The 27,656-nt window shown below is 37.0% G+C and overlaps 1 protein-coding gene across 3 annotated transcripts; it reads left to right on the forward strand.

Moving 5' to 3' along the window:
• The first annotated feature begins 902 nt into the window (after positions 1-902).
• Positions 903-22,927, forward strand: LOC134542694 (motile sperm domain-containing protein 1-like). Of its 3 annotated transcripts, none has more exons than XM_063387161.1 (6): positions 903-1,130; positions 1,378-1,560; positions 4,079-4,242; positions 11,630-11,792; positions 13,539-13,691; positions 22,106-22,927. In XM_063387161.1, the coding sequence occupies exons 2-6, from the start codon at positions 1,428-1,430 to the stop codon at positions 22,138-22,140; spliced, it is 648 nt and encodes a 215-aa protein (XP_063243231.1). In that variant the 5' UTR covers positions 903-1,130; positions 1,378-1,427; the 3' UTR covers positions 22,141-22,927. The 3 variants fall into 3 exon arrangements, with proteins under 3 accessions (XP_063243231.1, XP_063243229.1, XP_063243230.1); XM_063387159.1 differs by having other exon boundaries at positions 903-1,119; XM_063387160.1 differs by having other exon boundaries at positions 903-1,058.
• The last annotated feature ends 4,729 nt before the right edge of the window (positions 22,928-27,656 follow it).

The raw sequence follows: 27,656 nt of genomic DNA on the forward strand, positions 1-27,656 counted from the left end.
GGCATGAACGAGTAGGGAATCATGGAAAAGGGGGGGGGGGGGGGTGATGACAAGAGGGAGCCTTGAGCATGATCCCCGAGGGGGCTGCTCCGGGGAGAGGAGGGAGTCTAAAGTGTAATCCCCGAAGGGCCGCTATAGGGAGAGGGGGGAGCCTAGGGCGCAATCTCCGAGGACTGCTCCAGGAAGGAAAGGCAACTAGGGCGAAATTCTCGAAAGGCTGCTCCAGCTATGAGGGAAGGTGAGAGTTAAAACAGTTCAGGAAATAAAGGAATGTGGAACACAAATATCACTTGTACTCTTTATTACCCAGTTTGCTTATTGGTATAGACTCTCTGTCTGGACAAACATTGCTGAATGATTATGTCCCCCAGCTTTACAAATTGGTCAGTGACGAACCATTATAATATACTGTTATACATTATATCACAGGACACTGCATATTATTAACTAAATATTTTTAACCCTTATATAATACATATGACGAATAATTAGTGCCAGAGTTCCATTGCGGCAAAGGCATACTTATAATAATAGACCAAGGAAAATGTGCAAAATAAAATTCTAAATTTTTAGAGGAGTTTTCAAGTCATGGAAATAGTATAAATAAATTCATCCAAAATACAATTTCTAATGTTTTTTTTATGCATTGGGTCTAAATGCATTGCTCTGTGCTTGAATTAAAGTTAAATAGATACGCTTTAACTTTACTTCAAACGATATTTCTCTTAAGGATCAGCTTATTTTTCATTATTTGACTCAAATTTCGTCCCAAAAATTAAAATTTCACATTTTGGACAATATGACCAATTTTTGAAGTACTATATCTCGAGAACTCTCGGACATAGAATACATAAACGTATAATACATATAGATTACTTTCATTTGAAGCTTTGAATATTTGGAAGAACTCGCATATAATTTTATTTGTCTAAACTGCCTCCATGATATATTATAAACTAGAACGAACGTGGGGCAAATTAAGAGACCGAATCGAACGAATGTGATATAAACATTTAACAGCTGTTTTTGTTTGTACTAAGTCATGTTGCTTACTTTACGTAAGTAAACAAAAGGGGGTTAGCAAATAAATTTTGTAGATGTTTGCCTTGAGAACGACAGGCGAGTGTGTAGTAAGTTTGTATTTGTATTTTTTTTATTTTAAAGAGGAGTTCATGGTTGTTTGAAAAGTTATAACATTTTGTAGGAATAAAAAATGTTAAGTAGCATGTGGACAATTTTATAAAAAGAAATTTGATTTGCGAGTTTAGTTTTGCTTTAAGTTCTGCTGAATCATCATTTGAATATTTATAGTGCTTGGCAATTGTAGAAACAAAGAAACGCATAAACCTTACCATTTGTTATATTTGTTTGTTACAGATTTCGAGTCATACGATTTGCTTGGAATTTCAGTTGTGATTTTATATGGAATGCAGCCAGGACTCGTACAAGTACCCGTTTTTGTGTATCCAACACCTATAACCTTTTATTTAGAAGACCAAGCGAGCCACAAACAGGTGTTAACTTTATATAACCCCTATGAATTTGCAATCAGATTCAGAGGTAAGTAATTGAATCTATAAACATTTCCGGAACTATTCTAGTTGGCGATACCATAAGATTTTAAATGACGTCAGTTAGATGGCGTCGCCTACATCATTACCACCTTACTTTTTTTCAGGACAAGTGCGGGAATATGGAGGTTTTGGGCGGGAAACCAGGGGCGTAGCCAGGGGGGGGTTTTAGGGGTTCAAACCCCCCCCTTAGCGCCAAATCTTTAATTAATTTCTTATTAATCACTCAAACAAATTTCATATTAAAATTAATAAAATTTTTACCATTATAATATTTAAATATAAGTACCGGAAACTGCTAAAATAGCACTATTTTACAACTTAAAATCCAAATTTTCCCGGGGGATAACCCCCGGACCCCCCGCTTTAATACGGGGGGGGGGGGGGGGGCATGCTTCTTAACACCCCCCATACACAAATCCTGGCTACGCCACTGCGGGAAACATTACACATACTTTATTTTGCATAGTTCATATTTTCTCTATTATGCTTTTTCGATATCGTAAATTAGACTACACTCCCCCCTCCCCCTTCTAGTCTATTTTGTGACACAGCGGTATCACAAAATAGAATAGACCAGGTGAGTATATTCTTCTTCACAATACCGATAAATTGTTATTTAAAATCCACTTTCAGAAAATTAAATACCAGTATCGCAAAATAGAATAGACCAGGTGGAACTATTCTACTTCACGATACCAAGAAAATATTATTTCTTAACATCTCTCTTTAAAAAAATTAAATACAGGTATCACAAAATATAAGACTGGGTGGGACTGTATTCTACTTCGCAATACCGAGAAAAAATTATTTCAAAAGTATCATTTTCAGAAAATTAAGTACTCTTATCACAAAATAGAATAAATAGACTGGGTGGGACTGTTTTCTACTTCACAATACCATTTAAAATATGATCTAGATTTTTCATCATTGTAATTATTAAAACTTGTTATTGCAAAATGGACTAGACCGAGTGGGCCTGTTTTCTATCTCATAGTATCACATCTTTTTTTTTTCGTGAAAATTCTTATTTCATACAATTGAAATACTACTATCGCAAAACAAACTAGACTTTGTAGAATTTAAGTTTCCTTTAAGGTATCCTCCACCTATAATTTACTAAACTATAATACCAAACCTTTCCCTTTGTGATCATCACTTAAACAATTGCACTACTAACCTACAGGAAAAGAGCAATTTTTACATTACCTAATAAGTTTTATGATTCACCTAACCAAAGGAAATTAATCACACACAAAAAACCTCTCACCTAACACATCAAACAAAGTTCACTTAAAATTACACATCACAAACATTTAAAAGCCATAAATAACCACTTATCTTTCTCAGCATTATGGCAATGATCGTTTTGTCACTATTTATCTTGTAAATTATAAATTTACACCAATTTTCCATTCCTCCTTTTAATATATTCATTATCGTGAAACAGGAACCTACACTTTCCAGGTCCCTTTTACAATCAAAACCACACATTCTCCCTCTATTGGCTATATTATTTTAATATAAATAAACACAACTTTCCTCTTCTCTCATGACTACTATACCTATTACCCCACATATTCAATATATTTCTTATTACTTACTTAATGCTTATTGTTTACTAATTTGTTCAATTTATAATGATATTCAATTCTATTTATTAACCGCTACTATCGCTCCTAAACTCACACTATCATTCGTCTTTTTTTCCCCCACTATGCTATTTTGTCTTTTGCTGTTGCCAATAATATATACTATATTTTCTTTCGTTTTACCATTCAATTTATTATCATTGGCGAACTTCCATGACGTCATTCATTTTCCCTCCGTGATTCTGAACCAATAGGAATCCAGTATCAAATATTAGAACTGACCCACATTTCCATACTCTGTTGTACCTTAGTGTCACTAAGTTCAGGAAGAGTGGCAAAGATTTGCAATTATAAATGGAGAAAATTAAAAGTCAGAATTTGTAACAAGCTTTTCGTAGGCCTAACAACTAACTTACCTAACCACAATCAGTACCTAGCATGCCTTTCAAATCTTTATTTTAAAAAAAATCCCTGAACTTTGCCTATCCTAATCCCTGCAAAAACCCACTGTTTTCTGTGTTTCAGGAAATCTCCCACCCATTTTTCCACTTTCTTGTATTTTATCAACATGTCAAACTTTCTTATCAGCTTTCCTGTTGCACTTTATCAAAAGCCTTCTCAGTCTATGATGGATGAGTCTATCTCACTACAGAGCCAATGGCGGTTGTTAAAACTAGAAGGATAAATATCTGTTTATTTGTGTATTGAAATTGTTGTCAGAGTGTTGTATTTTTGTATGAAATTATTTGCCCATTATCTTTGTGCAAAAAAAAAAAGATTTAATGGATGCAACAAATGAAATCAAACCACAGAAATGGAACAATTTGAGTTAAGCTGGAAGTCACACATCTGTGGGTACGCTACGCTGTTGCCTATCGAGATGGATAACTTATATTTAAGACGTTGCCATTTCAGTTCTGTGCACAGCACCAAGCAAGTACACCGTAGTAGATCCGGAGGGCTCCATCCGGCCTCACTGCTGCATCGACATTGTGGTGAGGCACAATGCAGTGTACCCAGGCAACTGCAACGTCACCGACAAGTTCCGGGTCGAAATGCAGAACCACGCGACCAAACAGGTGAGCATGGATTGGTCTTCTGAAAATAGGTTTTGGTGTGCAGGCTAAAGAGTTGCAACAAAAAAAATCACTTAAAATTCAGAAAATGCATTATTTTTTTTTAACTTTGTGTCATATCACATATATGCTTAATAATTTTGTAAACAGCAAAAATTTTATTTTAGGTGTAATTTAATCACCTGATGTAGAATTATTTGAAACCTTGTGTAAGCATGTGGTGAGCAGTTAAGTAGTTGTGAAGATGAGTTATTTAATTTTTTTTTTCATAGTATTGGTGGTTGAACTCATTATGTAATATGTGTTTTCGGGGTTATATATAAGTACATGTAGTGTTATATTATTATAATGTAGTTTATTTTTATTAATCATGTATATTCTGCCCCGTAGTTAAAATTGATATTCCGTAACCTTGAAATGCAAAGTTATTGGTGGCCATTTGTTACGCTGCCGTGCATATTGGAAGCAGCAGACGCGATAGTGAAATGTTCTAGATTGGGTTCCATTTACGTCAACCGTATTTTTTTCCATGCCATTGTAGAATGGGCCTTAAAATAATAAAATTGCATTTTTCAGTATGATTAGTACTCAAGAACTCAAGAATATCAATTTTGGAATTTAAATTTTTTTTGTGGGCAGAAAAAAGAAAAAGTCAGAATGATTGGAAACTTAAAAAAAAAAAATGAAAGATTTGTGTAATGATTAATAATCATGAAACATTTTTTAATGTCAGATCATTGATTGTCTAACCTTGATTTTTAAAAGTAGGTAGTGTTTTTTTTTTCTGGAAGTCAACTAACCAACAAAATAATTTTTTTTCAGCAATTTTGAGTTACCACTGATAAAAAACATATTTGGAATATATGTTAAGGCTATCAAATCCACACATTTTCTTAGAAACTTTTGTAGAAACTGTTATGAATCATATTCTAGCTGTAATATTGTCATAATTCAACTACAAAAAGCTTTAGATGCTTTAATTTTCAAGCTTTATGTAGCAAGAATTTACATGCATTTTTCAACATAACCGGTATTCTCGTGAGTAATGATGCTTTACATTATTGAAATAAGTAAAATTTGCCCCATCTGCTATGGACACACAAAATTATAAAGACATTGTTTACAATACAGCTTTGAAATGGAAGTGGAAAGCAAAGTCCTGCCAAGTGAGATTCGCTTCATGACGTCTAGCTAATCATAAAGCATTCTCAGCCAAATTAAAAGAAAAATTACATTTTCAACTGACATGTTTATTTTTTGTAGGATGTATTTTAGGTCTCTGCTGCACACAATTCTCTAATTTTGCCCTAGTCCTATACACTAATAGTGTTTTTAATATAATTTCTGACACATGCATGTTCCCCCACTCCACCAGAAAATAAGTAACATTTGATATTTTTAGGAAAACACATTTAATGTAGGGTATTTCATGTGTTAGTAACTTAAAATGATTTAAAAAAATTACACCCAATGGATTTGCGAAGACTAACTGTCAAATAACTTGAAATAATTTTTGCATCACATGCTCTACTACTCCATGAGTACGTCCAATTGGAAGGTTGCTTGCAAGCTAAAGTAAACCTAATCTTACAATAAAAGAAACTGCTTACATTTATGCCTTACCCAATATTCTTACTCGGAACCCATTGGCACCACAGTTGATTAGAATCTTTCCCTAGGTTGGCTATCCCTAAACTATTTACTATAAGTGATTTTATTGTATTTTTTATATAATTTTTATTAAAATCATAGAAACATAAAGTAAAATTGTTGAGTTTACTGTTACACATTTTATTCCTTATTGTAGGTATTTATTTGCCAGTTTACAACACAACACGATACATAACGAACGCCATCATGCTCCATCACTCAACTGTCCTCCACACAACAAGCACACCAACTCCGCCTCCTAAACAGTGGTGCCAACACACCACATTTGTCACCAGTCCACAATTACCCTACATACACAACACCCCTCCCCTTTTACATAACACAGTCCTTCATCCAGCCTGGCTTAACAGATTCTCTGGCCGGTCTGGTCCGTTTTGGTGTACGAGCTTCGCTTGTTTCCCTTGCAGCTAGTGGAGACTGGAAGGTGCTTTGTTGTTCTGCAGCCATGGGTACTCTTGGCGAAAACCCTTTGAAGTCTGCTTCTTCACCTGGAGACGGTGGTGGTAGGTCCTGACTTGCTCTCTCCTCCGCTCCCTGGCCTTGTACGGCCTGGTCCTTTTCTTCCTCTACTGCCATTGGTGACCTTACTTCACTGCCTGCATATGGGGTCATTTCTATGGCTTCTTCCGGAGGGTGGGCATGTCTGGACCGTAACTGGTCAATGTGCCGCCTCATCAACACCCCATCATTGGTGATTACCTTGTATGATAATGGACCGGTTACTTCAATGATTCTAGCAGGCAACCATTTCTGCCCACGCCCCATGTTTCTGACGTACACCAGGTCCTGTGGCCTGAACTTCCTTGGTGGAGATGTAGTCATGCTGTCTTCTTGTCTTTGCTTCATGTCCTCTGCCAGATCTGGGTGCACTTTATCCAAGCATGTTCTTAGCCGACGCCCCATCAGCAGTTCCGCTGGACTTGTCCCTGTAACTGCTGTAGGTGTTACATGTTGTGTTATCAGCATCCGAGCTAAACGCTGTGAAAGGTCACTGCCGCTCATCCGCTTCAACATCTCTTTTGCCGACTGTACCATCCTTTCTGCTTGTCCGTTGGATGATGGATGGTACGGGGCAACTTTAATAAGCCTGATCCCATTGTTATCTGCAAAGGTAGTGAATGCAGCCGAACTGAATGCTGTTCCATTGTCACTCACAATCGTGTCTGGAATTCCATGGGTAGCCATCAAAGACCTCATTGCTGTGATAACGCTTCTAGCATCTGTGGATGGCACTGGAAGCACCTCTAGCCATTTAGAATACGAGTCAACGACGACCAGAAACACCTGCCCCTGAACAGGGCCAGCAAAATCTACATGTAGGCGTGACCATGGTTGCCTGGTCCATTCCCAGGGGTGGTTTGGGGCCCTTGGTGGCGCATGGCGCGTGGACTGACAAACCTCGCATTGCTGTACCATTTCTTCGATTTCCTTGTCCAGTCCTGGCCACCACACATAACTGCGAGCCAATGCCTTTGTTCTTACTACTCCCTGGTGACAAGCATGTAAAGTTCGCAGAAGGGGATTTCGGCCCTCACTTGGGATGACTACCCTCGATCCCCACAGCAAACATCCACGGTGCAGTGATAGCTCATGCTGCCGCCTCACATATGGCTGGAATTCTTCCCCTAACTTGTCACTTGGCCAACGAGTTCCCACCCACGAACAAACTCTAGATAGAATGGGATCTTTCCTAGTCATACCTGCAATGTGATGTGCCCTGAGGGGGGGAGTGTCTAACACTTCCAGAAGCAGCACTTCCATGGGTGCTGGTACCTCCATCTCTGGGGTTGCTCTTGGTAGCCGACTGAGGCCATCCGCATTCGCAATACTAGATCCTGGCTTGTACACCAACACAAAATCGTACCCACTTAGTATTACACTCCAGCGAAGCATTCGGGGCGAGATTATGTTTGGTGTGACTTTATTGGTCGTGAACAGTCCTAATAATGGTTTGTGATCAGTGCGTATTTCAAACTGCCGACCATAAACATAATTATGGAACTTCTTGACCCCCGCTATAATGCTTAAAGCCTCCTTGTCAATTTGGGCATACTTCCGCTCTGTTGACGTCATGGTTCGTGAATAATAGCAAATTGGCACTTCTTCCCCCTGATTATTCGGTTGGCTAAGAACAGCTCCAATTCCATACTGAGATGCATCACACGTTAATATAAGTGGCTTTTGTGGGTCGTAGTGAGCTAGTAAAGAGTTTGAGGTTAACAGAGCCTTTGTAGCCGCAAAAGCTGCATCCTGCACCGTGGTCCATTCCCAGCGAGCGTCTTTCTTCAAAAGCTGATGCAAAGGTTCTGCTACACTAGCCTTATCCAACAGAAATGCATGGTAAAAATTAAGAAGACCTAGATATGCCTGTAATTCATCTCTGTTTGCTGGTGTTGGTGCATCGTGAATGGACTGCACCTTGTCGGGGGTGGGCCGTAACCCATGTTGATCCACCACATAGCCTAGAAATGTAACTTCTGAAGCCCCCAGCACACATTTCTCTGCCTTGACATGTATACCAGCATCTCTGAAACGCTGTAGTACCTGTCGCACATTGATGAGCAACTCTTCCATGGATGTGCCCTTCACTAGTACATCATCAAAGTACGGCACGACGTTCTCTAGCCCCGCCAGTAGGTCTTCCATGAATCGTTGAAACTTCCCTGGTGCTACTCGCACCCCAAATTGCAGACGATTTACTTTGAATGCCCCCTTATGTGTGATGATAGTTTGCGCTGCTGCCGCACTCTCATCCACTCGTAACTGTTGGAATGCTTGTGCCAAATCAATTTTTGCAAATACTTTGCCTCCACATAGTTTTGCAAGCAGTTGGCTGATTGGTGGAACAGGATATAGATCCTCCTTCAATGCCTTATTCAATGTGCTTTTATAATCAGCGCATATTCGCACATCACCATTTGGCTTCAAGACTGGAACAATGGGTGTGGCCCAGTCTGAGTACGTGACCGGCGTATATACCCCTTGTGTTACTAATCTTTCCAGTTCTTTTTCAATTTTCGGTAGCAGGGCGTATGGTACTGCACGAGGTTTTAACCTCACCGGAGCCACACTAGAGTCTAGTTGGAATCTTATAGGTTGTCCCTTAAATTCGCCCAATTCTTCACTAAATACCTCGGGAAATTCTGAGACTAACTCTGATAGCACCCCCGTTACTTTTAACACCTCCTTCACTTCAATCCCTAACGGTTGCATCCAGTTTCGGCCCAACAGAGAGCGATGACGCCCCTTGGAAACTATCAATGGAAGCATGCACCTCCGCCCACCATATGTCACCTGAACCCTGCACGAGCCTAATGTCTCAATAGAATTTTTGCTATAGTCATACAGCACACAAGTGGTTCTAGACAGTGCAGGTTTTCTGTTTGCATAAATTGCCTGGAAAGTCAATTCATCTATAATTGACACCGCAGCCCCTGTGTCTAATTCCATTTCAACAGCCTGACCATCTATTAATACAGTTGTGCACAATTCCTCACATCCTGCTGCTGTTATCTTCCATAAGTTGTAAATATCTGGTTCAGTACTACCTGTCACTGTGCCCAACTGCACCTCCGGGACTTCCTCCACTGTGTGAACATTACCCTTAGAGTTCATCTCACGTACCTTCTGTCTACATACCTTTTCCAGATGGCCAGGCCGTTTGCAAAAATAGCATTCCACGTTCCTGAACCGACAAGCAGCTCGTAAATGTTGTCCACCACATCCAGTACATCTTACCCCTTGATTGTATCTGGGAGGTTGCTTAACCTTGCTCACCCTGTCGACCCCCGCTGCTTGTTGCACCCCATTACCCTGTGGTGCTTCTTGCCCTATGTAGTCAGTGTACACCGGCTTGGACACAGCCCCCCGGATGTCTCTGGTATTTTGGTTTGCTGCCTCCGCAACAAGGGCTTTCTCCTGTGCCTGTGCGAATGTCAATGCCATTTCTGCTAATAGCCGACGTTGCACTGTCTCGTCCTTCATCCCGCACACAAATCGATCTCTGAGAGTTAGGTCCAAATTAGCGCCGAAGTTGCAGTGTTCTGCTAGCCTACGCAATTCTGCAATGTACTCTGCTACACTTTCATCGTCCTTTTGATCGCGACGATGAAATTTGAACCGTTGGTAAATCTCCGACGGCCTAGGGGAGAAATGATTTTTCAAAATTTTCATAATATCCGCATATGATGTGGAGGCCACAGAAGCTGGAGAATTAAGCGATCTTACTACCGCATACGTTTTCGGACCGCACACACTAAGAAGCACTGCACGTTTCTTCTCTTCGCCTATAACCTCGTTTGCTTGCATGTAAAACTCAAGACGCTCTGCATAGGCATCCCAACCTTGCGGATTTGCCACATCAAATTCTTCTATGTTGCCTAACAAAGAAGCCATTGCGGAGATGCCGATATAACGACTCGTTAATTAAATACTAGGGCGAACCGACGCATGCATTAAGCACTGGGGCACTTCTATCCCATCCTCGTCGCCAGATGTTGAGTTTACTGTTACACATTTTATTCCTTATTGTAGGTATTTATTTGCCAGTTTACAACACAACACGATACATAACGAACGCCATCATGCTCCATCACTCAACTGTCCTCCACACAACAAGCACACCAACTCCGCCTCCTAAACAGTGGTGCCAACACACCACATTTGTCACCAGTCCACAATTACCCTACATACACAACAAAAATAAAAAAAATTTAGTAGGGGCTTTCATTGCTTTGGTATTGGTGAGTTGTAACTGAAGGATATTATAGGAAGTGAAAAAGCTTTGTTATACATGCCTTTTCAGCTGGAAAATATTTTTAGATATAAAGGTTATTGTTATTAGGAGTTTTTTTTAGATAATTTTTAATGGCCACCATTCAGTCTTTAAAAATAAAGCTCTTTAGGTTTAATTTATAGTGTCATATTTTTTTTATCAATTATAAAGCAACTGGGTAACCTTCCTGTTTATGTGTTGATTCCATTTACAATAGTTTGTAAGTTGAGTGTGAACGTGACACTCTTTTAATTGGTTTCCTGATAGTTAAAATTTATTCTGCAATACTTTCAACTATACACAAGTAAATCTATAGTACAGTGGAAGATCTTAAATCTGGTGTGTTTGGGACCACAGCTATGCGGGATTAATGATTTTTCCGGATTATCAAACGTTAGCTTAGTTTTAACAGAAATGACCAAATTTAAAAATGTGAAATGTCACCAGCTAGAAAACACAGGAAACACTGTATTGAAAAGAAAACAGGCAGTAACGATAAATTCTGACCAAACTAAAAACGCCAGCAGCGCAGATGTGATTTTGTGGACAAGGTCAACTGCCATAATTCCCCTGCAAACACCTGAACGCCAGCGGGCGTTATAGAAGTTGCCGAACCATAGACCTTCATTAAGGGCCCCGACTATGTGTGCAGAGCATCAGAAAGAACGACACAATTCAAAAACTGCTAAAGATATCCAAGTGGTGTTTGTTTAAAAAAAAAACACACACACATTTAAGAACTGCCTGAAAGCAGACAAATAGTTCTGTTTCCATATTTTGTTTTTAATCTGTATTTTTAGAAGAGTGAAAATGGCTAAATCAGATGTTTTTTGAACAATTATTTGGTATGTATCTCTCTATAGAGATTATTGAAAGTGTCACGCGAATACAACCCTGACTAGGCGGGCTCCTAGTTAATTGTTTGTGATGTGTTGTTGCGGGCAGGTGATCGGCAAGCAGGTGGTGGCGGCGACGCTGCTGCCCGGGAAGCAGACGGGCGCCGCGCCAGAGCCGGACGTGTTCCAGAACCTGGCGCAGCAGACGGACGCAGCAGGCGCGCCCGCCGGGGTCCAGCATCAGTTCGGCCTGGCCAGGGACTACCGACACAGTGAGTTCCTGGTTCCCTCCCTTCCCCCCCAGACAAGCAGTTCCATGCTTTATCTAGCAACAATTTACATAACCGGTATTCTCGTGAGTAACGATGCTTTACATTATTGAAATAAGTAAAGTTTGCCACATCTGCTATGGACACAAGACATTGTTTACAATACAGCTTTGAAATGGAAGTGGAAAGCAGAGTCCTGCCAAGTGAGATTCGCCTCATGACGTCTAGCTAATCATAAAGCATTCTCGGCCAAATTAAAAGAAAAATTACATTTTCAACTGACATTTTTATTTTTTGTGGGATGTATTTTAGGTCTCTGCCGCACACAATTCTCTAATTTTGCCCTAGTCCTAAACACTAATAGTGTTTTTAATAATGTTTGTAAAAATATGATGCTTTAAATCACATTTTTAGGCTATCTGAGAACCCTTAAGTGTTTTTTTTAAAACCTGAAATTTTTAAACAGTGCGGCCACCTGACCGGGAAAATTGGGAAACCTCGTATTAACTTGGAATTTTTTCGGTGCCAGGAAAATCTTACGAAACCCGTGAATTTTCGAAAGCCATCAGGAATTACATATCTGTTTATCAGCAAGTTGAAAAAAAGTTTATTTGGAAAACTGCTCATTGTGCCTACGAACTGTTACTTGCACAATTTTTGAACGCTGTTAACAGATTAGTTGAAAAACTTTGTGCCGTGCCTACAAACTGCGTCACTTCACAGTAAAACTTATTTTGTACACCATATATTTAATTTTAATAATGTTTTTAATATTAACAAGCCGGGTAGTACAGTGGCAGATCCAGAGGTTCACCTCGGAGGGGCACTCTAGGATTTCAGAGAAGCCAGAGAAAAAATTTCTTAAAATTACTAAATTTGTATTTAATCTACTCACACTACACATAACATCCAACCACTAGATTTTATGATTCTACAAGAAATTCATTAATTATATTATAATATTTAATTGGTTTCAGAAACAATCATTTTTGTCGGCAATATTAATGTAGCAGGCAACTGTTTTTTTTTTTGGGGGGGGAGGGGGGGCACTTGCACCTGGTGCCCCCCCTTGGATCCGCCACTGGGGTAGTATGAATGTAGCAACAGTGATCGCCATTTACTCTGTTCTGCAATGTAAGCGTGGAACAGTCTTAAGAGCCCACCCCAGACTGTCTGTGCAGATGCCAGCCATGAACCCTGCCCGGCTGGACCAGGTAACAGACATTTAAGGCTCGGACCAGCGACTTGGGCTCTATGTGCTACGGTTTTGGCTGTGCCTTGAGTCTTACAGTTCATGCTCAGTCTGGGTCAGTCATGCACGGTCTGGCTGAGCATGGCTGGAGCTGTCTGGCTGAGCATCATTTATTAGTAGCTTTCTCTTTCTGTTAATTTTTATATTATTTTAATGACAAGCTTCACTGAAAGGAGTTGATCAAGAAAATTAATTTTTTGCATTGTGTTCATTAACATCCACACCTTAAAGCCTCCTTGCCAATTTATTACATATTATCAATTCAGATATAAGATCTCCATTTTAAATAAAATACATCTGAAAACTATTTTTTATCCTTACGTCCCGGTGTTTAAGGTTTATGCGTGATATGTCATAAAATGTTGATTTTTGGGTGAAGATAGACAGAGAAAGACTGACAAGACAGTGAGAGAAAGACAGCGTATGACAGATATGCATACAGAGACACAGTGAGCCCAGGATGGTGTTGATACTGACAACCATGTTATGTTCTCCAGATCGCTTGCAGACCCCAAACCACGTGGCGATCATAACAGCAGTGGTCTGCATCGGAGCACTGCTGCTGCCCACACAAGGGGAACAAGACTCGAGGTTTCCGTCTTACCTGCATCTCACGCCGCACTTGAAACTGGTGTTTGCGTATGTTCTGGGTAGGTAGTTTAATAATTATTTACAATGCTTTTCAATTTCTCATTTGCAAAGATCCACATGAGTGTATGTAATATGCTATAATGCCAATACAATATTTATCTTTGAGTCAAAGCTATTATAGTATAGTCATAATATGTCAAAAAATGGCTGTAGAAGGAAATAATTTTTGGAAAGCTAATTTTTGGTAGAAAATGTTCTGTAGGGTCTCCTTTATGTTTTGAAGAAAATCACCTGAAGTCCGCAATGGGGAACATGCCGCCATCTTGGAAAAATGGCGGACAAAATAGGTTTTTCTTATTTAACTCGTAAACCGTTGTTTTCACAAGAAAATTACTAGAGAAGTAAAAGAAAGATAATTAAATTTTACATAAAAATATTTCTATTAAATTTTTCTCTATCTTTTACTGTTGAAAAGTTATGGTGAGTATTCTATGAGTAATGTCATTGAAATTGAAAACCTTACCTGTATTCACTTTTGCAAACATGGGAAAAACTGTGCTGTTCGCAGGAGAACCTGTTGAAGTAAATCCAAATAAACTATTTCACAGGATTGTATGTGTTGTAAAAATCGAACAAGAATTGAAAGAATGTTTGCACTACGAACTGGCACCTCTCCCACAAGCATTATTTGACAATATTACTCTCCGAAAGGGCACTAAGTCAGAAATGAAACTTGTTATTGAAGGGATGTGTAGTATCAGCTGTGCATTACCAGAAAATCCCATATTTGTTCTTGATGGTGGTGACCTTCTTCACAGAGTTCCTTGGCCACAACCTGCAACTTATGGTGAAATATGTGAAGTGTATTTGAGTTATGTAAGGAGGACTTATGGCCAAAATGTAGTAATAGTTGTGTTTGATGGATATCAATCAAGTACTAAGGATGTAGCACATTTAAGACGTGCTTCTGATAAATCAAGCAGAAACTTCGCTGTCAATACCTCTACGAATGCAATTGTTGCCAAGCATAAATTCTTGGCCAACACAGAAAATAAAATAAGTTTTGGTAAGGAGCTTGCTAACCACCTACGCCAAGCAATTTATGCAGTATTCCATGCTCCTGCAGATGCGGATACACTCATAGTTGGTACAGCCTTGGAGGAAGCAAGGAAAGGTCGTAACTCAGTTGTGGTAGGGGAAGACTCGGACCTATTTGTACTTATTGCAGGCTTGGCTCGTACAAACGAGGAGGTGCATATACTAACTCCGAGCAGTTCTAATACACAGAAGAAAATTTATAGCAGCTTGAAGATGCAAGAAGGATTGGGAAACATGATAGAACACATTATGTTCTTACATGCTATGATGGGCTGTGATACAACATCCAGACCATACAAAAAGGGACATAGAACTGGTTTTAGTAAGCTTAAAGATAACGTTCAACTACAATCTGTTGGGAGAAAATTCAATGATACGGCAGCATCACCAGATGAAATAGCAGCTGCAGGTGAGGCATTCTTCATTAAGCTATATGGTGATAAAATTGAGGATGGTCTAGATACGACTAGATACAAAAAGTATATGCAATGTGTCGGTAAAAAGCCTCTCAAATATGTACTAGATCTAGCATCCCTCCCACCAACTTCTGTAGCAGCTCGGCAGCACAGTCTACGAGTCTACCATCAAGTTCAGGCATGGCGCAGTAATTATCTCCCAGAAGGTGACTGGGGATGGAAGATAAAACATGGAACATTTAAACCAATTCCTACAACTCTTCCTCCAGCACCGGACTATTTGCTCCATCTTGTGCGCTGCAATTGCAAATCTGGTTGTGAAAGAAATTTTGATTGCAGGAAAAGTGGTCTTCAGTGTTCTACAATGTGTGGTGTGTGTGCTGGTGAGACTTGCAGTAACAGATTGCAAATTGTGGACGATGACCTTGATGCACTTGGATGTGTTGATGAAGATGACTCTCATGATGAACTGGAGAATAGTGATACACAAAATGAAAACTGTTCAAACATTAAGAAACTTACGAACCCAAAGCGAAGACGCCTGGCTCAGTAACTGGTGTCCGAATAAAACTATTGTGACTGAATAGTGCACCGATAAACTTTATGTTCGCATTAAGACTGTGTTAATTCTGTATTTATACTATAATACTAACATTCTAAACTATTAAGATATGTAAGCATGCAGAAAATAGCATGGTGGGTAAACACTTAAATATTTGCCCAGTATTGGTTTACGTATGGCTAGCTGCATAGGATTTGTCCAGGTATGTGATAACTTTTAAAATGTTTATATTGACTTAATCTTCTTATAAAGATTTATGAAAAATTGTTTTGGCCCTTTATTTGTGAATTATCCTATTGAGTTAAAAAGTTAACAATATGTTATTTCAGGTCATTGTCTATCTGCTGACAAAACTTCAATATATCAGTCGTACTGTTTAGGCGCGATTAAGGATGAACCTACTAAATGCAGACTTTCGCACTTACTCATTAGCTTAAATTGACCATAACTTTTCAACTGTAAAAGATAGAGAAAAATTGAAAGAAAAACTTTTTATGTAAAATTTAATTAGCTTTCCTTTACTTCTCTAGTATTCTTCTTGTAAAAGCAACGGTTTACGAGATAAATAAGAAAAACCTATTTTGTCCGCCATTTTTCCAAGATGGCGGCATGTTCCCCATTGCGGACTTCAGGTGATTTTCTTCCAAAGATAAAGGTGAACATACAGGATCTTTTCCAGCAAAAATTAGCTTTCCAAAAATTACTTCCCTCTAACCACACATTATGACTATACTATTATTAAAGTGTAAAAAATTACTGTAATGCAATGTGAATTTACATTTTTCTTCAATTTGCAATAAATTTGAATTGAAATTGCAAGTTTGCTGTGAATGTAGGTCTCTCATTTGTATGTGCTCTATAGTCATTGAAATATGGATGTGAGATGCATGCTTTATAGTCATTAAAATGTGGATGTGTTTTTCTATAAGGTGGTTGAAATGTGGATGTTATGTGCTCTATAGTTGTTGAAATGTGGATGTTATGTGCTCTATAGTTGTTGAAATGTGGATGTGGTGTGCTCTATAGTTATTGAAATGTGTATGTGATATCTCTAGTCATTAAGATGTAGCTGTGATGTGATCTTTGCTCTGAGTTTAGGTATGTGGTGCAGTGAAACCTCTGTATGTGATGGATGCATGGCTGAGTATCTTGAGTAATTATAATATGTAATTACTCTGTGTGCAGAATTAGCATAGTGCTACTGGCTTTAATGCTAGAATTTACTTGATAAATTTTAACCTCTCAAGACATGAGAGTTACATGACATAGCAAAGTAAAATTGAATTATTCTACAAAATGATATTCTCTATACTTATCCACCAACAGCTTGTTATAATACCTATTTGAAATAATTAACAAAACGATAAAACATAATAAATATCTTGGCTTTCGAGATTGAGCCGCGTTGAAGTGTTAGATTGTACCGGTTTTTTGCTCTGCATTGCAACAGACTTCTTCAGGATTGAGAAATCAGAGCTAGAAGATGGTAATGCAATATATATACTTGCTAGGGATCTTCAGGTGACAAATCATGTAAGACCTTTTACAATAGCTTAGGCCATTAGTTTTTGTATCAGCCAATCACATTTTGCCTCTTCGCAATAACTGTGTTGGTCGTAAAGAGTTAGATCCTGTGTGGTGTCACTCCTCTTGTTTTTTAGTGTTCAGTTTTTTGACGTGACAACGTCTAATAAATCGATGAACGCCGGCTGCACGCACGAAAAAGTGTCCCACTACGGATGTCCCACTACGGATGTGTCCTGTTTGCTTATTGTACGCATGCGTGGCATCTCTCTTCATGCTCATTGTACGCATGCATGGCATCTCTCTTCCACTCGATTGGAACAACCATCGATTTGACTTTTCAATCATATTTTTGTCGTTTGAGTTATTAATATTATGTAATTTAACGATCATCCACCGATTTTCAGCACAATCGGTACTGTTATTTAAAAGTAATGTTGAATATTCAAATACGTTTTGAACCAACAATGGTGTTGTACAGTTACACATAATAATTCAAATTACACCCGGGATCTTTTGCACAATGTTTTAAAAAATATTGTAACACATTATAAATAAGTTTGGTGTATTTGGGATGCGTATTTGTTATAAAATCGTGTTATAAAAACGAAATAATATTATTCCCCTACCGTGAACAAAATTTTAATAAACTGTATATACCCTCTGAAACTATTTTATATCAAGCATGGTCTTGTGGCCTGGCGGTCAGCACCGCTAACTTCCAATCTAAAGGATGTCGGTTTGAATCCCGGCTGTTCCAAAAAAATTTTTTTGTACTTGTAAAAATAAATACGGCGCACGCAACATTTCAAAAGTAATAAATATATTTGAATTAATGAATGCAAATAAAAGTAAATTTATTAATTAAATTGTACATTTCATTTCACTCCTTTGTATCCATACAAAATAGTGATAATTAAATAAAAATGATTCAATTTTATTCATAAAAGTATGCTGAGGTAGATTTTATCATACAAAAGATATAAAAATTAAAAAAAAAAAAAATTTCTTCCTCAAAGAATATAATATTTTTAATGCCTAACTGGTTTGGTTGCAAAAACCTATTACGGCTCAGTCTCAGGCCGATTATATTTCCTTTTCTTCTGGATCAATCATTTCATCAATGTTTTGTTATGACGTCACGTTAAACTATCGTCTGTAAACCGACTTTACAGACAACCAATTTTTTCTTTTCCATAAGTGATGCCTATGTTTTGCTCAGCTTATAGCTATGTCATTTAGGCCCGTTCTAAAATGACATGGAAGTGGACGTTGTGTTTGTATGTGTGTGTGTTCATAACATTTGACCCTCTTCTAGTAAACTCCACGTTTGTGCAGACAGTTTATGTGTGACTTTTGAAAGCATAAAATATTCAAGGTAATTCTAAGCATAGTATTAGAAAAAATTACCTATGAATTTAAAGTTAAATATATGCATAAAATAAGCAAAGAATTCAAAATTGATTTGTTTTATAAAGAAATACTTCATATGGGATATGTGACTTAAAGAGTGTATGTCTTAATTATGTTTATTATCCATCCAGAATGCTATATACAATTATTTATATGTTTTATTTATTTATTCCATTGAGCCTTTTATTGTGATAGGTAACAAGGTTTTGGAACATGCCATTTATACATGAATCCTTGAATATTTATAGTTTACATATCCAAAAGCACACTAAAATCAAAGTTTTTATACCTTTAAGAGATAACAAATTTAAATTGCACTGGAATTTCCCCACTTAATTATAAGCTAGATCATACTCTTAACCTAACTTTTATCCCAAACTCTTGCTTTTTTATTGTTCAAGATTAAGTACCGTGTTTTCTGGCATAATCGTCACACATTTTATTCTAAAATCAAGTTTGAAAAGTAGGGGTGCGACGATTATGCAGAAAATTTTTTTTTGTTAGATAAAGTTATTCTTAAAAACAAAACCCACTCATGGAAAGTACGTTTATTTAAAAAGGGAAATATAAAAGAGCACGCCAAACAATTTAAATTAATAAGTCATACAACAAAAACCTTTATTCAACTTTAAATAGAAAAACATCTGTGATCCAAATGCAAGCCGAACGAACGTGTAACTACCGTAGTACACAACACGAAAGAATGCGGGCTATCAAATGTAGTTAACTCAGCACCTGATAGAGAGCGCGCGTTGTATGCACTCGGAGAGATATCAATATTGGGCTAAGAAAGCAACATAACCAAACATTAATGATTGCAACGAGAGCTGGCTACAGTTTTGTACGGGATACACCGCGGCGACACTAACGAACAGATGAAGGTTATAATGTTTAAAAAGTCTTTAAGAGATAATTTACACGTCAAACAACTTCGTATTTCCATTAATTAAATAAGTAAGTGGTAATGTCCGAATATATATTAGATTTCTATTTTAAAATACATTGTTTTATACGGAAAAAATACCCACACAAAGCGCTTGGAATCTAATAGCGGGACCAAAAACATTATGCTACGTTTACGTGAGAGGTTTTTTTTTATCCAAATTTTGACGCCCTAAAATATGGGTGCGACGATTACGCGCGTGCGACCATTATGCGATAAAAGAGGCTAGTTGATATCCAATTACAGTTGTTAATTTACTAAAGTATTAACTTGCTAGCTGAGGCTCGAAAAACTCTAGTAAGTTACTTGTCCAAGACAACTGGTTGTTTGTAAGGTAATCACACATAGTTATTGACTTGGTACTGAAAATTAAATATGCCCTGTATGAAATCTGAATGGTTATACAGCAAAATAAAAGACTACTTCCACATTTTGTGTATGTAATTGCTTTTGTAATTGCAGAAATTTTATTCTTAAACTCTAACTTTTCTGTGATAAAGTAGTCAGTGTGGAACCTCCTTCAGTCGTCCGCACTTGTAATAGGTTCAGAGTCAGGAGCTACAATGGGACTGGTACAGTCCTATATTGCCATCAATCTTGGTTCTGCTGGTACATAATTCATTAACTTCGCAGCACTTTATTGACAAAAGCAGCTACTGTTTCTTAGAATGTCTCTGGAACTTCCTTGAATGGACAGCCAAACCTCAACAATACTAACTTGAAGGGACCATAATTTTGTCATTTTGCGATAATGAGGTTTGTACTAATACAAAACTTAATCACAATTTTTTATATAATTTATTGATTAAATTCAAATAAAATTTAAAAAAAACTTTTTTTTTTGTTTAGAAGATACATAACACACCTAAAAAAAAATGCTCCAAGAAAACTTGCACTAAATTCGGAGTGCTGAAGGCATCTTATCTGGGTGCTGGTGTGATGCGACTAGGGCAAAAGATGGCCGCTAGGGCTGCTTGACATTGCGTCTGACACCAAGTTGAACTGACCATTGGCTGATCAAATTCATGACGTTAATGTATTATTATAAATACACATTTGCACTCATAAAATTATGACAATGTTAGCCAAGCTTCTAAACATATACTGAATTTATATAGTAAACTACTATTAAAAATTATTAAATAATTATGCAGCCTTGGAAAAGTTTGGGTCCGTTTCTGTAGAAGTATAACTTGGATAAAATAAACACATGGAATGTGTACGGGGTCCTCAAATAACATATACACTCGAGGATAAAATAAAGAAGGGTTACAATATTATTTAATGCTTAGCGAGGCACTGACTACTGCCTATGGCTCGTTCCTTACTGAATGTCCTCAATCATGTTGTTCCATGCTCTCGATTATAATGATCTCAACATTGATGAAACATAAAACCGAATAAAAACATGACCTTTGGTAGGTATTTAGAAAGTGATTTTAGAGTAGAAAATTTGTGTAGTAGACATCAAAATATCAAATTTTGCTAAATTAAAAATTTCTCATTAATTATCTTTCACCATCATCAACTGCTTCCAACCTGCGGCCTGGACAGCAAAGTAAAAATGCCTTCATCTTCCTCTGTCCCTCCACCATCCCTGCTACTTCACCCTGTTCCAGTCTTTTCCTCTCTCCTGCATGCCTTTAACTATCTGTTCTTCCCATCTCATCCTGGTCCTTCTTTGGGGCTTCTTCTTGTGTTCTTCAGCTCCATTATTTTCCTTGGCAACCTCTGTTTTCCCATTCTCTGGACATGGCCATATCATCTCATTCCTGTACTGCTCTTGATAGCTCCATCTCATTCCTGATTTTATTTTGCTTCAAACTGCCAACAGTAGAGATATGCTATAATATTTAAATGGTTACAACTAACCCATAGCTGCTCGCTGATTGGTGGAATAATAGCATGCTCTTTCACCACCTTGCATGTAAAATGACTGTGCTCCTAGCATTAACGGTAGCGCCACTGTTATTGCTTACATACATACTCCTGTGTGCCTCGAAATCGACTATATTTAGGCGGGCCCTGAAACTCTAAACCGCGGGAAGTTCTAATGTGCTGCAACATGCTCTAGGAATGGGGAAGCCACCTGTTTATTTTTTAACTTTGCATTAATGATACTAATAAAAGAAATTTGGTTTCAATGAGTAGAATGAAGGCACCCTGAGTTTGTCATCTTGAATATTTGTTAATAAACCTGTTAAAGTATATCCTACGAATGAGTGAACTTTTCAGATGGGTCATTAATTGTTTTAAATTAGCTGAGATTCTTCCATAATTGGCCTTGAGAGGGAGCAATACTAGTAAATGGTTGACTAGGTGAACATATATTTTTGTAAAACTAAGTATTTTTTAAATAGCATAATTATTATGGAATGACAGCTAAATCCCTTAAATTAGTTCGTCTAAAAAAGTGCCGTTGTTCATGGGACACTATAATTTCATTTCACAATGTTCAAAAGTTTTGATTACTTACTCGTGTTGTTCAATCTTAGGAGTACTTTTTTTTTTTTGCAGGAATGGTGACAATGGTGGTTTTGAAGCCTATCTAATTATACACAAGAAAATTTAACTACATCACAACCTGCTGCTGTTTTTAATGAAGAAGTAACTTCAGCTGTGGTTATCTGCCTCTTGACATCGAAGTTCCACAGAGTGTGTGAGAAGCAGTTCATTCGTAAGGCAGCGTGGCTTGACAGGCTGTTCACATCATTGCACTGATTGCAACAACTCGGTCATTTCATTTTGTAATAGTCAAGATTTGGTTTTGTGTGATGGTGGGCAGAGGTGAAGCAGATGTTCCTGTTTTAACTTTCAGCATTATTAAGCTGTTTTAGGATACACTGTATAAAAATGTTTTCCAGTCTGGAATTAGTTAGCGACTATTCACTGTACATCAAAAGAGGTAGAGGAATTTTCATGTTGTGTGTTTATTTTCTGTCAAAGCAGGTAAATTTAATTATTTTGACTTTCGGGTGATTGCAGAGATAAGAATCTGCCAGGCAACTAACTCTTAAGTAAAATGTGGACAGAGAGGCACGTACTCACAGACTGGTACTTGTGAAGTGACTTAAACATAGAGCAGAAAACCATTTGCATGTTCTTGATGTTTTGCTAGTTGTATGAGCGTCCTCAGTAGACAAAAACCAAAGGAGTACCACACACAGTCTCCTGTCCACTAACAGATACACCGGGCTGTTTCAGACTGGCACCTAAACTAAGGGCAGCAGTAAAAACCATGGACTCTCACCATTGAAGGGCTTATTTGCCAAAAGAACTGTCAACAATTTGTGTCATGGAGATTGCAGCTGGCACACGAGATTATAAAATCTAACGTCACTTTGTTGTGTCTTGGTTTCAGGGCAGTAAGTGTTCAGTATTTTGCGACTAGTATATTAAGATATGTACTGCACAGAGATACAACTTTAGGTTGAATAATTTTGTTGAATAAGTTCAACAAAAGTTTGTGGGTGTTGGAGTACTGTTTGTAAAATACGGGGGTTCATTGTTTGCATCCACTGATTGACAAGTCTGTTGAAAAATCTTCAACTAAAAGTGGCGCCATGCACAGAAGACTGAATGTGTCTTTATCATCACTAGTCTCACGGTACAAACATCTGACTAGCTGTTCCTTGCATGGAGACCTTGAGAAGCTCAGAACCATCTCCACTCTGGACAGATATTGGTGATATGACTTGCACAAAACTCTCTTTAAAAACCACTCAGACCCGTTTCCAAACGTCTTCTTAACCCCCACGGGAGACAAATACGCACAAACCATCGAGCCTCAAACCAATAACCAATGCTGAGACTCTTTTTTACATAACCAAAATTTCATAGTTTATATTAGCTCCTTTCACAGCCTATGCTGTAACCAATTCTTGTACCATTCACCAATTGGTCTCTTTGTTCACTAGTAGCCTGACCCACTAAATGTACTCTATTTAGGGTAGCTGCAGCCGTTCAGCACCGAAAACATTATGCAGAATTGGTCAAAATTTGACAAACTTTGGCTCCAGGTTCATTATGAAAATATAAGAGGAAAAGATATTACAACTTATGGTGTGAAGTGCTTCCAAAGGCTGGTATACACCTTCCTAGTTGGAGCTGAAGAACTGGAACACAAGAACATGGACAATGTCTGATTGAACAAATTTCTACAACCTCCGAAAAACTTGTCGCAATTGTAAAATGGTTTCATTGAAATAATTGGGGATGAGACACTTATTAACCATACATTTTTGTGACATGTTGTTACAGTCAATTATTCCAACGAAATTATTCTATAACAGCGACATGTTTTGTGGTGGTTGTATAACATAGTTCATTTAAACACTATCCAAATGCTTAGTGTTCCATTTAAAATTCTTTACCCATTATTTGCACAAAAAAATAGTTCAGTTCTACTTTAAGCCGTATACCAGCCTTAGGAAGCATTTTAGATCAAAAGTTGTATATATGTTTTTAACTTTTTTTTTGAACCTTCACTCTTAGTTTGTCAGTTAAATTCAGACACGCATTATACTATACAGTGAATATTTTGCCATGGAGAATAAATGAGCCTCACAGAGCAGGGCTCAAAAGTAATTGTGTTCATAGTTGTGCCAACATCAACCTGCCATTGCAGCATCCCAAAATAAAAATTTTGATCCATGCTACAGTAGTGGGAAACTGCTCAGAACTAAGATGTTGCGACCTAGCCCATCAGGAAGATAATCCGATGAGCAAAAACTCAATGCTGCATGACAGTGAGAAAATTTGTTTTGTTTGTGGGTGTAATTTATTTTGTCTATGTGAATTATTTTGATTTTGGTTCACTTTTAACCATGCTTACTCAATATGCCAATACATTATTAATATTGATTAACCAATTAATTTATTGCATAGTTATGTGTACATTTAGCCAACCTTTTAAAGAAGTTTTGATGAGCATGGAAAGGCTTGATAAATCTTTGTGATCAGGATAAGTTATATTAAATACTTATCCTGATCACAAAGATTGATCAAGCCTTTCCATGCTAATCAAAACATCTTTAAAAGGTTCGCTAAATGTACATAAAACTATGCAATAAATTAATTGGTTAATCAATACCGAGTGTAAAACGTTGTTTGAGAAAAGTTATATTAAATACTTTTCTCAAACAACGTTTTACCCTCGGTGTGAAACTTGTATGATAATATTAACATGCAATGTGGCCGTACAAGAAGTGTGGTGGTTAACCAGATAACGAGGGGTAGGTGGAAGGTGTAGCTCCATGTGTGAAAGTGAGAAACGAAAGCCAAAAACTAGCGTTTAGGGCATTTGACATCTTACCACTCATTACTTCATACATTGGCCTACCTGTAGACTTTTTAAAATAATGTCATTTTCTTCAAGAAATTGAACATTTCTAGACTTAAAAAAATAAGTATTGCTATTGGCTAATTCATGGCATAATATTTTTCTCAGAGAAACATTAATTTTAAATTTTTTTTAGGGTCTAAGTTATTAAAATATTTGAAATTTTTTTATATGTACAAAGTTAGCTAAATTTTCTGACATGAATAATAGTAATGTCATGAAGTAACTCTGACTTTTTTTTACTGGAAAGTTATAATTCTGTAATCCAGTTTTGTTTTACTCCTGGGTTTGCAGTCAAAATTCTAAAATGGCTTTTGTCTGCTTACCATGCTAGAAGTATTTTCATTAATTTTTGTTAAATTTTATTATTATATCATCTCTTAAAAAAGTCTACAATGAAAGCAGTGTTTCATTTTAAATAATAAAATATAAATGTAGGAGCTGCTAGGAGCCATAAATCATTAAAATCAGCACCATGTGAATCACCCTACAGCAGAGTGACTATCATAGTGGATCCGAGTTGTTCAGGCAATCTTTAACAACATTACAGGCACCTGGTATCCTGCCTATACAACTACTTAACAGAAAAAATTCAACAGTCAGTGAAATTGAACATAATTGTATGAATAAAAAAAAAACTAACTAAACACGTATATAATGAGAAAGTGTTGATGGAGATTTTATAGCTAGTATGAAAGTGCTGAAGGGTTGGTTATTGTTCAAGTGTTCGCTCCACATTTTGTAAAATAACTTGAAGGGATCTCTGCCTAGACATGGGTATATTTGTGTTAGGTGGGATGATCAAGTATGATGCTCACTGGTGCTTCTAGCTGGTGCCTCTAAGCACGAGGCTATGAACTGGTGCCTAGTCTTCTCATTGTGCACATGACAGCTATGAGATTTCAGTTGTAGCCATAAAATTATATGGCGGAGAAATGAATATAAACGTGTAATGCAAGTCTCATTTGTGCTTTTAAAAATCTTTACCGGATGTTTCATGCCTAAAAATTATTTTGAAAAGGCATTCATCTAAAATACATTTTAAAAACAAAATACGGAAACAGAATGTAGTTAAGTATGTACTTCCACAAATGTGTACCTAATACTTGTGTATGTACATGTATAAGTAATGAGTCCTTGTAGACTTGTCCGTATGATTACGATGTGTATCAAAATATGCAGTTCACGTTAATACAATATCACCACAAAAATAACGTAACATTCAGTGAGATTATAGTATTTAATATCTATTTAAAAACTCAGTAGTAGTGTAACATATTTAAATGTAAACAAAGGCAATACTCTTTCACATACATACGTAAATACCCCTGAAGTTCATGTAATAATTTAATGCAAAAATATGTGAACTTTACTTAAATTATATCAAATGTATTTGTTTTCAATACTATAAATGCACTATATTTTTGACCGATACACATACCTTAGTGTTATTTATCATGGGGAACAATACGTAGGGTACAACTATCTTTCTCAAAAGTTGTCTCACTGTCTTTGAAAAATCAAATTAAATCAAATTATTTTTGAGTCATCAGCAATTAAAGTATGTAATATTTGCACTTGGGATACATCTCAGGGGTTTGTTAAGCATAGTCACAATCACTATTTGTCATTATTGATTATTAAGGACAGTAAAAATCACAATATACCAATTTTAATGGCGATCAGATGAACGGTATAGAATAGATGCACTTTAGCACCATCTAGCAGTGAGCTAAAAAAATTCCTTATCTATGGAAAAAAAAAAAACTTTGATGTGCCAACTTTCATGGCGAGTTTATCGATTTCATACATACATACCAACATCCTATTTTATATATATAGATAACTTGCTTTTTCCTTTCCGTTTTACTGCAACAGATTCCTAGATATAGTTTTAAATAAGCTGGATTATATAACAGCAGCACTTGATATCACACAATATGGATGCAGACCTGTGAAGGAACCTTTTCATTAATTACAGTTTCATTCAAAATACTGGTAACAATTACTGATGCTTGTTACATCATTATGTAATTAAATATCAACAACAGAAATACCTATGAATTATTGAACAGTTAGTGTCTGTAACAATAAAAATTTAAATTAAGAATTATTGATATATATTTAAATATATATTTAACTTTTACATAAATAGTTTATATAAATACTACGCAGTATGTAAACAACTCAGTATATGGCTATAACTATACTATAGATTGTATATAAACAAAAAAAATTTAGATCTGTTTATTGTTTATGGAGTCATTTTAAACTGATACACATGAAAAATTTGTAGAGTCTTAATAAAAATAAATATATAGACGTAGCAGTTAAGCCCTATTTTTGGAAATACCCGCACAAGAACTACTCATCCGTCCCCAGCGTATTCTCAAATTGTGTTCTTAAACATATATCTAATATCTTGAGCAGTTTTTAAATCATAATTTTTTTTTTTTTTTAAACTTAGTATAAAATTTCTTTAAACGCAGCAAGAAAATATGTGTACATAGATTAAGCACAGCTTTCTGTTTTATTATCTGGCAACTGCTTAATTTGCCTTTGTGTTGATATTCACATAGGGTTGTTACAATGGGAGATTTGTACTTTGGGCAATTTTACTAGTTGCAAAGCCATCATCACTAGTGGAGCTCCCAGTATAACACGTTTTTTTCTCCGTGGTTGCTGCACTAAGTCAGTACCCATGTGGTTCAGAGTCTACTATGAATT

Source organism: Bacillus rossius, assembly GCF_032445375.1.
Source record: "Bacillus rossius redtenbacheri isolate Brsri chromosome 9 unlocalized genomic scaffold, Brsri_v3 Brsri_v3_scf9_1, whole genome shotgun sequence".
NCBI lineage: Eukaryota > Metazoa > Arthropoda > Insecta > Phasmatodea > Bacillidae > Bacillus > Bacillus rossius.

Excerpts from the sequence above, each read along its gene's own strand:
- LOC134542694 (XM_063387159.1), top strand. The coding sequence starts at position 1,098 with ATGTTTGCCTTGAGAACGACAG. Across the intron at positions 1,120-1,377 it reads GTTTGCCTTGAGAACGACAG|ATTTCGAGTCATACGATTTG; the intron begins GCGAGTGTGTAG and ends TGTTTGTTACAG. Across the intron at positions 1,561-4,078 it reads ATTTGCAATCAGATTCAGAG|TTCTGTGCACAGCACCAAGC; the intron begins GTAAGTAATTGA and ends TTGCCATTTCAG.